The sequence below is a fragment of the Anopheles gambiae genome, chromosome 2 (assembly GCF_943734735.2).
Source record: "Anopheles gambiae chromosome 2, idAnoGambNW_F1_1, whole genome shotgun sequence".
Classification (NCBI taxonomy): domain Eukaryota; kingdom Metazoa; phylum Arthropoda; class Insecta; order Diptera; family Culicidae; genus Anopheles; species Anopheles gambiae.
The window spans coordinates 58,182,174-58,195,481 of record NC_064601.1 but is presented as its reverse complement, the minus strand read 5'-3'; the positions used below and the strand labels follow the sequence as shown (position 1 = coordinate 58,195,481).

Here is a 13,308-nt window from a genome sequence, read left to right as displayed (position 1 = left end):
TGTCTTCTCTTTCGTACGATTTTCTCTCATTCTAGCAATATTTTGAAGTCTCCTTCATACACCCTTGGCCGACTTGGATGAACCGTCATCACACATTGCGATGTTTTGAGGTTCGGGAAGTAATTCGGCTCTCACTATTTCATTTTCATCACACCTTTTTCCCTTTCGTTCATTAGGTTTTTGTAGGTGCTATAGCCACTCATTTACGCGCAGTTGCCTAACAATCTTCAACTCACATTCTCTCAACATTGGTGTTGTGTTAGAGACGAATTGTAACGAATATAGTATTTTGACAAATGAATTCACATTGCAATCAAATTTATGCTCAAAAACTGAATTTTTTTCGAAAATAATTACACTCTTTTTGAGCAACCCAACATTAATTTTCACTTTATACTACCTTGAAACCCCCAAACTGTACTGATTTAATGTCAAGTAACTTATTGCTTGCCCAAATAAAAAGAATTACCTGTCTGTACAATACAAAATTCATGCTAAGAAAAAAAAAAAATTCGTAAAATTTCGTACAATAATTTAAAAATAATCCAAAAGCGACCTATATAATCGACAAAGTCGCTGATCACAGAGGTGAAATTAGAAAAAAATGTAATTATGTGGGCAAAACTAATATGTGTGCTAGAAATACTAACGTCATCTTGTTATATAAAATTTACTTTAGCTCTACTTTAGAATTGTAAGAATTACTTACTAGATGTCACTTGTCGTTGGATATTCTAGTAAAATTAGCTCATACTAAAGGGCTTTGTTAAAGTTTGGTATAGTTTTTGCACATTCATTTAATTTCGTGGCTCATTCTTTCGTGGAAGACCGACATTGTGTGTACAGCGGTAATAAATAGTGTTGCCTGGTATAATAATTTCTAGCAGCATCCAGCGATTCAAGAAGAACCATGCTAGGTAAAAATAAGGGCATATCTTTCCCAAGTGTGGTTATGCTCAGGAAGCTATGTACAGAAACGAGAGCATAAAATCACAGAAGGAAGGAATGAACAGTTTTCAACGGTTCATTTTTTATGGGCAAGAAGTAGAGAATGCTAACACCATTTAACAACAGTAAATGATTTAATAACCATGATAGAACACGTGTACAATTTTCTCACATCGTTTACAATTGCCATACTAGAGGCAGGTATGGAACGTGTTGGTTGAATAGTTTCAGTTCACTGTTTCATTCATCTTCCAATAATAGAAAATAGATGGTTGATGTTAAGAGCGTTAAATACTAATCTATTTACTTTCAGAAATACAAATAATTTTGAATAATATGAGTAAGATCATTCCTTCACGTTTATTGGAAAGCAAAGAAATGTCTGCAATTTGTGCCAATACTTTTTTGTAATTCCTTTTAGTCCAACAATCAACGCAGTAATCCCAGTCGTATGGCAGTTTTAGCTTGTACCACATAGTTATGTAAGGATGGTCGCTTTTTATTATAATCGGATTTTTATTAAATTCACTAATATCACAAACTATGAGCGAATTTACCCGAACCAATCATCCAGAATATTTAGAGACTTTTATTAAAATATATTTTTTTTACGTTATTCTTGTGTAAAACAGTCTAATAGTTAAATAACTTATTGTTTCATTCTACGCTATTCAGTATGTGATGTATGACTCGATTATTAATTAATAATTACTTTTTTTCTTCTTTGGCACAACATCCGTTGTCGGTCTGCCTGCCTGAACCACTAGTGGGCTTTCAGTGACTTATTGATTGCCCATAGCAGAATATACAGTCCTACGTATAGGAAAACGGTCCATTCAGGTCTTGAACACATGACGGGCATGTTGTTAAGTCATGTGAGTCGATGATTGTACCACGAGACTGACAAAAAAACTCTAACTGCATTTTTTTTTATAACACAATATATTTTTGGATTTATTTCTTATAATTTAACAGTGCTCAGAAAAAGAAATAGAAACATCCTTAAATAGAAGAATATCCTTAAACTAAATTATAACTCAATGTTTCTTTTACAAAATCAAAGAATACATGAAGATGTACTTGAGATCCTGAGAACGTTACATCAGTTCCACTAATTTCTTGGTTCACAGCAAAATAATACATAACATTTTACAACACGATTTTCGACAACGTATGGCGACCAGCAAGGCGATGGAATTGTAAACGGCGCCTAGTCTGTTACGACAGCACGGTCAATTACGATGCAGCGTAGAAAACATTTTCCATGCGCTCGGTTTACCAAATAGTCGTTTCGGTGGTTCTTTCCATTTAATTTCTCTTTTGATCATCACTCTCTTTCCTGCATAGGATTTTTTTTCTTTCTAGTAAACATATGGGTGATTTAGTTGCATCCAATACGGATGTTATGAAAACAATAAGCTCTCTAGTGTCGTTGTATGTTACGTGGCGGCATTTTCAGTTTGTTTTGAACTTAAGCACAAACACATTGCACAGAAGCCGTCGTGCTAGGAGGGAAAGGACGAGGGGTAGGAAACACTTTCATACTCTACGCTCATTTGGATCATTCTGTGTAACACCGGTGGCGCCACAGTCAATGTTCAGGGAACGGCTCTGTATCTACGAGCTAAATCCCACGGAAAGTACATGCGTGAGAGCCGAGAGAGTGAATTGTAACACTATAGAAGAACAGACATGAAAAACCTACGCTATGCAGGTGTAGATGGTTTGTTTTATTTGCATTATGATACAAAACATAGAAATACGACGTGGCCATCCTTCTTATTCTTTTTGGTGTATCGATTTACGCTGCTGGTCTATATAGGCTTCTGAGGCATATTAGTACCAGGCAGCCGGATAGTCAAGTCTTTGCTGAGCAGGGACGGACTGGTTGGAATCTGATTACGTCCGGCTTTGTTGACGCCGATGAAACTATCGAATAGACCACTGAGGCTGGTGGTGCTCCTTACGAGAAATGAAAAAGAAAATTTCCATACAATCACAAAGAGCTGTGCTCTGGTTGTAATGCGAATCTGGTTGTAATACAAACACAATTAATTAAATTTACAACAAAAATTTCGCCTAGATAATCAAAATCTAAACCATCAAATTAACGTTCTCCCGCTCAATAAGTATGAATTCATCAATTGTATTGATGAAACTGATGATTCATTCGATTGATTTTTGATATTACAATGACTATACAATAAGAAAATCAATTAGATGTATAACATAATTTATGCATTTGGTGCTTTAAGCTGAATTGAATAATCTGGATCGAGTCAAAATAACTAATAGTAAAGAATAAGATTCAATTAATTTTATTCATAATTAAATTTAAACGATAGCATACCAGAAAGAGTTGTACTTAATGTTATTCCGTTTTATTCATATGCGTCATCAACATGATATTAAAATTGTTGATAAATTGACTAGTGGTAGTAGCAGTAGTAATAACAACAGCGATTGTGTAAACGATACATTGATCATATTGTTTGTTTTATTGTCCATTGTTGCATTGCTTTTTCACTCCTTGAAACACTATACCTGCTTGAAACAACATGTGTTGGATTTCTTTGCAATCAGAATCAAGAATACTGCAACTTGTTTTACACTCACCAATATATTACATGCTACGCTCATTTTTTCAAAGAATCATCGCGTTCTACGCAAACTTCATTACGATATCATTATAGTTACTCAGTCCAAGAACACTCAAACTTGTTTTACACTCATCAATGCTACCACATGCTACGCTCCTCTTTAAAAATAATTCTACTCAAACATCATTTCGAGATCATTGAGTTACTCAGGCCTACAGCAGGTGATGCTCACGAGAGCATAAAATGAGCGCAGATTCTAGCTCAGCTGATTCTCTCTGAGTTCATCAGCTGATGGTGAGTGCAGTATAGACTTTATGCATTCGACTTTTTGAACTTCATGGGTTCATCGTTATAAATTACAATAATTATCCAATATCTTCTCATGGAATGCATGTAACAAAACAGTTTAAAAGACGAATAACATGTACCAAGATAAGCAAATGTTCACAAAAGTATTTTCTAAACGCTGCAGTATTAAACAAACTGATCAATGGCAAACAATGAATCGCAAGAAACCCGATATGATTTCCGAATAAAACAAATGTATATGCACTGGATTATTCAGCATGCTTCAACGTTTTTTACAAACGGTCAAATTGTACAAAAAATTAATGTAAAAAATATTTCAATTGATTTAGATTGTCAAATTTACCCTCATTATCTATTGACTGCAGTAAAGTGTATGTAATAGTTGGATAAATTGATCTAAAATGGCCAGTAATACAGATATGTTTTGGTAAATTTAATGTGTCAAGGAAAAATATAAAGTATCAATAGATTAAAATAAGCATACAGTCAACTCTCTTTAATCTGAGACCTCTCCAATTAAAAAAAAAACCCTCTTTGTTGAATTTTTGACAATCCCTTTTTTCAGAATATTTTTGTCTCTTGAATATTACAAAAAAAACTATGAATAATTTTGAAAAACTCTGATATCTCTCTTATTGGTGTATTGTGTTGCCATGGTTATTGAAGGATGGATGCTCCAATCTGCAATCGCAATTTGTACGCAGTTTCCTATGGCAACCACCTTTATGAAGGCATATCTACCTTTATGAAATTTTCTTTCACTTTCTATCTCTCCAATTTGAAAACTTCTCTTATTTCACAGTCCCATTGGCCCTGAAATAAAAGAAAGTAGAATGTACATCCGATTGTCCTTTTTCTTTCATCTTCTTATCTTTCCAAACGTTACATGAAAATAATGTTAGGAGAATAGTTGTATGAACCATTTTTTTATATTTGCATTTTGAATCACTAGTGATATATATATATATATATATATGTATATATATATATATATATATATATATATATATATATATATATGCCATTATATATATCTATATAAATATTTACATATATCTCTCTTTATATATCTATCTTTATATCTATATTAATAATTAATATGTATTGTGGATCGAGATATCTAAAGAAATCTTCTTTTTTATAGGTAAGAGATACTCAGAATCTCTTGCGGGCACTCTTCTACCAGACTGGATAGGTAAGTTACGTTTTTATTTTGTAATTTATCATTTTTTCATTTATTTATTTTTTAATTGCATGGTTTGAATTTTGTATATTATATGTTCATGGGTTTTGATTTGTTAATTTTTATTTTATTTTCCAAGAAGGATGTACAGCTATGAATAATTAAATGTTTACAATCGAAACTGTGAAAAAATTACGAGTACCTGAGACCAGTTTTAACTGTGTTATGCATAATCTAACGTTTAATCTTTTATAAACCCTATTATTATCTTTTAAAATAAGCTTGATTTGTTTTCATGCAACGCTTTTTAGGTGACTACTTAAATCGAATCCTAAATGCTATGTCCTTGATATGGCTTTACATTCTAGTTGTTATCAATAGCACCTCAATATGGTTGAAAAGTATAGTAAAATAAAAGTTATCGATACCAATGTTCCTTACATTATTTGTTTAGTGAAATTGAAAAATAAATTAAATTTAATGAGTTAGCGTTAATTGGGTTACAGAATATCTATTAAAAATATTATCGATGCAAGTCATTTATCTAGAATCATATCAAGAATTATATCATTTTGGTTCTTATAAAATATCTTATACGTATTTCATTTTATAGCACATTTCGTGATAGCTACGAATTGCACTCAATATCGATTACAAAAAAAAAAAAAAACAAACAAACAAACAGAAAGCTTCAATTCAATAGTTGATATCTACATTTAAGCAAATTCCAATATGAACTAGTTGGCCATGAGGCTACTAAGGAATGATGAGTAAATTGATACATCGGTTTCAATTATTATGTTATTGGCAGCATCTTAAATAGGAAACTCCATACTTTGATTTGATCTTTTGATTGTATTGTTTTCTTGATGTTTAAATAATCGTTGTTTGTGTTAATTTTATGTTGAATATATGTTTTTCTTACCAATCCGTTTGGTGTAAGTTTTGTGTCCGTCAAGAGGCTACAGCAAATAACTTGAAAGGCAACCGTAAGTAATAAAAATTTAATTATCTGTTTCATGCTACATGCTCATGATATCAGTATTTGGTTACTGCGAAAAGCACGCGAAATTTTATTAATTTGTTCCTTAATTATCCAAAAAATTATTAAATTAATGCATAAGTATTGAACTGATGCATTCTTTTCAACTATATTCTTCTTTTTTTACTCAACAACCGTTGTCGGTAAAGGCTTGCTTATGGGGTATGCTAACTTATGGGGTTGGCTTTCAATGACTTTTGTATTATCCCCCCATAGTAAGATAGTCAGTCCTACGTATGGCGGCACGGTCTATTTGGGGCTTGAACCCATGACGATCATGTTGTTAAGTCGTACGAGTTGACCACTGTACTATGACACCGGCTTTTCAACTATATTACATTCTTATTTTACTTTACGATCGATTTATACACGACATACATATCTACAAAATCAATTACTTCAAAGTTTGAATTGATACTGTGCGGAACATGCATTTGATTTCGTGATCTTCATTGTTTGAAGTTTGATTCAATGAAGGTTGTCTACCATTGAAGGTTCATTGGAAAAAATAATGATCGGTACTTCAATCAACTCTTAGCGGTGCTAAACTTCTGCTATCTATCCCATGATGTTTATAAGATGGATGAAGCAATATAAAAAAAATACAACGAACGTGATCAAACGCATGTGAATGAAGTAGGGACTATATTACAGTGATAGATGGAAACAGCAGCTCAAAGCGATCTCAAACAGCGAACGACTGCTTTGTTTACTAAACGAAAGAGGCCTCACGCAGCAACACAAATAGCTTGGTCGTAAAAAGGCGCCACTCAAATAATTGGTGTGGGAGAATCGCGTGAGCGCATGTAAATAAACAACATCAAAATCGTCGATAAAAAATTTAATAACAATGTGCCTGAAATGTTTATTCTACATAGGGATCACGAGAAACGTAGTATTTATTATTTGCCGACTAGTTATTCTTCATTGAACAGACACGTAGTTGGATCTATGCCAACGTATCGAATAAATTGTTAGTTCACTATCCAAAAATGCAATTGTAAATGAGCATTCAAAATTACGTTTAGTCGATTAGATAGGTAGCATGAACGTGTGCAGCTACGGATTTCATACGAAAAGATAAAAAGAATACAGGTATTCCTCGACATACGCCATACTCGATATACGCGATTTCGCCATACGCTATTTCTAAATTTGACAGTTCTTTTAGCTAATTGTACTGATTTGACACATCGAATGTCAAATGAAAAATAAATTCCCTTTTGGTTGAATTTTAAAAACCATTTCAAAAGATATATATTTGCAATCTTCATTTGAAATTAGAAAAAAAACTAATTTAATGTCTAAAACGTACAACTTCAACCAAAATTACACTAAAATTTGCTATACTTTGACTGATAACTTCGAAACTTGACTTACGATATTCGATATTCCTAATACGTAATTGACTCAGGTCCGCATTAATAGCGTTTATCGGGGAATACCTGTATTAAAAAGATTTGATAACTTTTCATGCATTTATCTGCGAGAAGTGCAATATGTCGATTAATGAATATTTCTCAAGATCTAGCGACACAGAATCAGTTATTTTTCTTCATGTTATCAGTGAAATAATTATTTGTATTGACAAATAATAAAATATGAATTAATATTAAAATATTAATTAAAATATAACTAAAATAAATTAAATTATACAATTACCTCAAAAAGTAGCAAACATATAAAAATATTGCTGTAATTTAATACTTGAATATGGTACAAGAATAATTTTTTTAATGATATATTATTCATATTCCAATTGTTATCGATTCAAAATGCAAGCCTTGGCCGACAACGGTTGTCGAGCCAAAGAAGAAAAAGATCGATACATCATGTGTTATCATTATTAGTTATCATTAATTATTATCGATCAATTTGCATTCAACTATTTTTTTAAATATGTCGTATTCGACACTTATATGAACGATTCCTTAGTCTATGTTTCGATACCGAATAAGCGAAACCGAATGGATCAGATCTTAAAACGGGCAAAGGCTTATCAATCACTGTCGTTTGTGCTTTAATATAGCTGTTCGGATTTCTTAGACCGCAAATACACGAAACGGGTTCCCGCAGCTATGTATAACAGTTGCGCAGAGATACCCACCATGACATATCTGCGTTTCCGCGGTAGCGCGTTCGAATAACATTTCATAGCTGGATTGTTCTACGTCGTGTATTTGTGGCCTTAGAATCTCACCAGAGTAAACTCTAAAAATATGCTTAGCCTGACAAACAATGCATCAATCACGACCTGTTTATAATAGAAGATTTTCACATGAATTGATTTTTCTCCATTTTGATGATTTAAAAAATATATTTTGGATTGCGTTTCTTGGAATGTGTGGAAGATAGTATTATTAAAGTCAGTTTATGTAAATAAAAATTGCTAAAATAAAATAATAATAGTATTATGATAATAAAATATTATCTCTATTGATATCAAACTATTATTAAAAATAAAAACATATAATCAAATAGTACAGCTATATTTTCACTAGGGTTGGCTACGAATTTTAGTTCAATTTGACACAAGTAGCTGTACTTTATGAGTTATAATGCTACCGCCTGTATATGTCGTAATTCTTCGATGCATGTAGACGCTCTCTAAATTGCGCTAAATACGTCGCCCAGAATCAATGTTTGCTCTCCACCATTGTGATCTATATCGCAACTTTGCAGGAGGAATACAAATAACATCAATACTAAAAATAATGGCTTTAACCACGCCCTAATGTATATTTTATTTATTTCTCAAGCGTACTCTTTCTCGCTCATGTTAACGTTATTTTTTCTTTCGCTTTCCACAAGCCAATTTGGAGGCTGAGAGACATGAATCTTCTTTTACAAAAAGGCTTCTTGTTTTGTGCTCCTTCAGTATTGCTGCAAAAAAAACTTTAGATATATCTCTTTCTTGGTACCACAAGCAGCACCAAATACATCTTCGTCGTCAGCTTGAAGCTATGGTTTGGATTTATTTTTCCGATATAATCAGTTGCTTTGCTCTGCTCTCGCACATAGCTTCTCAAATTCCAATACCATATGAAGAACAGCGTTTGAGCAATGATAGCGGAATGGCGACGGTCACTGATTTATTGCAGTCAGCGACAGAGATTCAAGGTACGTTGGGACGTTTTGAACCACGCTCGTGTAATGGAGTGGCTGAAGCGAGATAGAACACAAGACCTAGTTTCATGTATTACGGACACATACAAGTTAGCGATGACAAAAACGTATCCCCGAAATGGCCGTCGGGGGAAGAAGTTTGGATGATTTATGTGTTGACATAGTTTATACTTCTCTTTTCGTATAAAATTGGGGCGAGCGCAAATCTTCTGCATATGCCCTCTGTTTCTCGTAGATAATGTAATACATCGATTGACCCGGTAACCATTGCAACTAGCCAACACAAATTCCATCCTCTTATAACATTCTAACATTCTTTTGTGTATGCTGGTAATTATAGCATAATACAAAATAATGCAATATTTTTAATTCCAGATATCATAACAAAATGTTGCGAATCACCAGGATACTTTTTTATATTTTACTCTCTTAGTATTGTTGCATGGTGGGTGAAAGCAGTGTAGGTACAGGAAACGAGTGTTAGAAAAAGAAGCCATTCGAAAACTGTGTCAATATTGTGTCTAAATGTTGATGATACACGTTTGTTACACATCGATTTACTGAAATCGTTTCACAGCCACAGTCACCAACAATTACCCCGTTCTATTTTATTTAGAATTTATCAATCTTTGATTTGTTATCGAGTGCTATAAATTACGAATGAGCATACGAATTCCATTGAGTACCAAACGTTTAAACAAATTATAAAATTATTTCACATTATGCTTGAAGTAAATGGACCATTTTTTCAATTGTCTTACGTTATTAAGCTCTGATATTTTTATATTATATAACTTACAATTGTACTCCAAGAGCAATAGTTCAGCATTACTATGCGCTTACTAGCTTAATGTACAATCTTACAAATAATACTTAAATTAAGAAACATTTGTAAACATATATTATATATTTTAAAAGATTTACCATGGTGACATTTACATATACAATGAAATGAACGCTTGCGATTAAAATATCTGGTATAATATTTTATAGTTATAGCGGAATGAAATATCCCACTACACAAAAATCAAAATAATTGAAAATTTACGACTTTACGCTACCGTACAAAGTTTTGTCGACAGCCAACGTCGACATTAGATGTCGAATGTCACTCATACACACAAACTTCGTGTTGATGTATGTTTTATTGAATATGTGTATGTGGTATAGCTAGCAAAGTGTGCGTGATACGCAGAGGAAAAATATTTATGGCGTCGTCTGGTTGACGCCAATGGCTCCGGATGAATGAAATAAGAAAAATGATTATTTCACTTGTTTTCCACAATTGCTTAAAAATTTGTAAGATTTTTAAGTTTTCTTTTTGTTTACAACCACAGTACTGACGACGGCTAAAATCTACAACACATAATTATACACTTATAACACAGTATGACGCTGAGCACAGCTCCATCCACAATACATTGAGCCACAAAACACACAAAAACAAACCATAAAACTCTTAACGCATTATACAGCTCTTTAAAATGTATGTAGAGGTAAGTCATGATGGTGCAAAAGAGTTGGCACTACAAGAAAAGAACATCGAATGTAGGTAAAAGAGGACGACAACATCTGCAGCATTGCAATATGGCAGCCGTTTCGTTCAGTTTCACGAAGCTGCACACACACTCACAATCCTGGCATAATCGTTTCGATGAGTTTTACGATCTCGAGAGAGTGTTTAACGGGAAATAAGCGCGATTGCTAAAAAAAATACTCCATGCGTTCTCCGGTATTTTTGTCAGGTTTGAGGAACAAAGTAGGAATACACAGTTTAGGTTTGGAAGATGACTGTGCCATTGATGATATTAAGTAAATTATCGATGATTGATGGGTTGGTTTGAGTGCTCTGACAAAAAATGTACTGTAGCATTTTGCGAGTAAGTCTACTCGTTAAAAGCTCAATTTCCTTACTTTTGCCCTGAATAACAGAGTTGGGTTTAGAGCAAGAATCGAGAAAATTGGAAAGGAGTTGTATTGTAAAGGTGGTTGTTATATTCCGTTGAACGACCTTTGTACTGATAATTCTGTAACACAGCATCAAGTTGTGTATAAACGTTGCCCCTTAGCTATGCAATAAACGACAAATGGGAAGAAAGTTAAAATGCACCCAGTGGAGCAGCACTATCGAAATAATTTCCTGTGGCTATAGCGTTCAAAAAGCGTATAGCGTTGCAAAAAGTGGTGTAGAAAATTTTGCTCAATTTGCTTCATTTATAGGAGCCTTGTAAAAAAAAATTCATCAACGTCGTAATTGTGTCGATCAAATCAAATTATTCGATTACGCTTCGTAAAAAGTTATGAATGATTTTTGATTTCATGGTACATCCTGGATAGCCCTCCCTTTTGAGCAAAAACTTAATTCAAGCTGGAAAATAATATCATGAACAATTTTCTTTCTATAAGTGTGCAAAAATATGAATTTTAAATGAAATCTTAATGTTAATCTTTTACTGTCTGATAAATATATCAATTAAATACTCATTTTATCTTTGCAGAACAAAGAGATGAGTGGCTGCTTGCGGTCCCATGTATTGAAAAAAATAATTTTATCGAATATGTTACACAATCTATTTCCGAGAATTAAGAATGCAATTCACCTCGATTCATCGACCAATATGATTTTCATATAGGTTATTATCTGTTCTGACATTAAGGTTTATTGAGTTTTTTGTGTGTCATTCGATTGGCCGATTTCGTGATACAATTGTCAACTTGCACGACTTTACAACATGCCTGTCATGGGTTCAAGCCCCAAATGGACCGTGCCCCCATACGCAGGACTGATTATCCTGCGATGGTAATCAATAAGTCAATGAACGCCAAGTCTACTAGTTTTCGGCAGATTTAGACCGACAACGACTGTAGTGCCAAAGAACAAAAGAAGAGAGCTTGGAAAACAACATCATAATAAGTTAAAGTTAAAAGTTTTCGGCATATTTTTTGAATTAATTACTTAAAGGTAATTTCGAAGAGAATAGCAAACATTGGTAAAATTTTAAAGTATGTATTTTGTATCGTTTTTGCTATTCTTGCACAGATTTGATTTTCCATACGGCTTCAATGTATTTAAGAAATATGCTATGGTCTAGGTTTGTGATATGAGATGTTTGCTTAGCTAGCTTAGCTTCTCTTTTATAAAAGAGCGAAAATATATTTATGTAACATGCAAGATAACAAAATAGATTTTCTTTGCAAAGCTAGATATCAGTTTTTGAGGAATGTGTTTATGTGAGGTTAGGGACTCATTTTTGCTAAAACGCGGAGCAATGTGTGTATGTGTGTGTGTGGGTGTGTGTTTTTAAACATAAACTGATTTCTTTAGTGAAAAGGACCTTAAAAACAAGGTAACACAGTAGGGTTTCAACATATGACACCCTGTCCGTTTTATAAGTGTTTAATACATGTGTTGTGATGGACAGGTAATAAAGTATGTTTTTTTTTATTGACCTTCTTTGCTGGAGGGATTTTGTCAGGTGAAAGTTATGTAACAATTGTCAACACTAGATCATAAATTTTTTCGAATCATAAAAAGCACTCTCCATTGTATGGAGAGTATTTTCATGTTTGTGACGAAAGTTAGAAATGCACACAAAATAAAATGATTGTAGGGATGGCTTCCATTTGTATATTTAGAAACCGTAGCAATTATACAATAGTGCGAAAGGTGAAAGTGCATTTGTGGCTGAAGTTGAATGAAACATTGTTTGTGATAGTTCGTTATATGTATAAAATAAACTGTGAAAATTTAATTAAATTACAATACTTTGAAAATATATTTCAATAATCTTGAGTCCAAAAATTATATGAAAATACAGTTTTCTATCCTTCCATATTACAGTCTGAAATCACGGGTTGAACTTTGATTCCCTGCCAAGTATTGGACATGTTATTTCCATACAAAAAAAACTGAAATTTTGTCCACTAGGCCTTGAGATTGTTCAGAAACCAGGTTTTCCATACAAACACTGTTTAATTGATCTGTCAACCAACTATCAGCATTCAACTAAAAATCGTTCAACTTTTGAATTTTGGCAAAATTTATTTGAACGTTATTCAATCATTTAACAAGTACCTAGTATCAGGTAGTTATCAACAGA

The 13,308-nt window shown here is 33.0% G+C and overlaps 1 protein-coding gene across 4 annotated transcripts in view; it reads left to right on the top strand.

Annotated features, from left to right (window-relative positions):
• The window catches only part of LOC1272724 (homeobox protein abdominal-A homolog), a 115,572-nt gene that overhangs the window by 76,195 nt on the left and 26,069 nt on the right, over positions 1-13,308 (top strand). For 3 of the 4 annotated variants that reach the window (XM_061650853.1, XM_061650852.1, XM_311623.3), the window contains one exon: positions 5,002-5,052. The exons of the other annotated variant lie outside the window; for it this stretch is intronic. In XM_061650853.1, the coding sequence (XP_061506837.1) occupies positions 5,002-5,052 (51 nt within the window). The remainder of the gene's footprint in view (positions 1-5,001; positions 5,053-13,308) is intronic. 4 annotated transcript variants of the gene reach the window in all.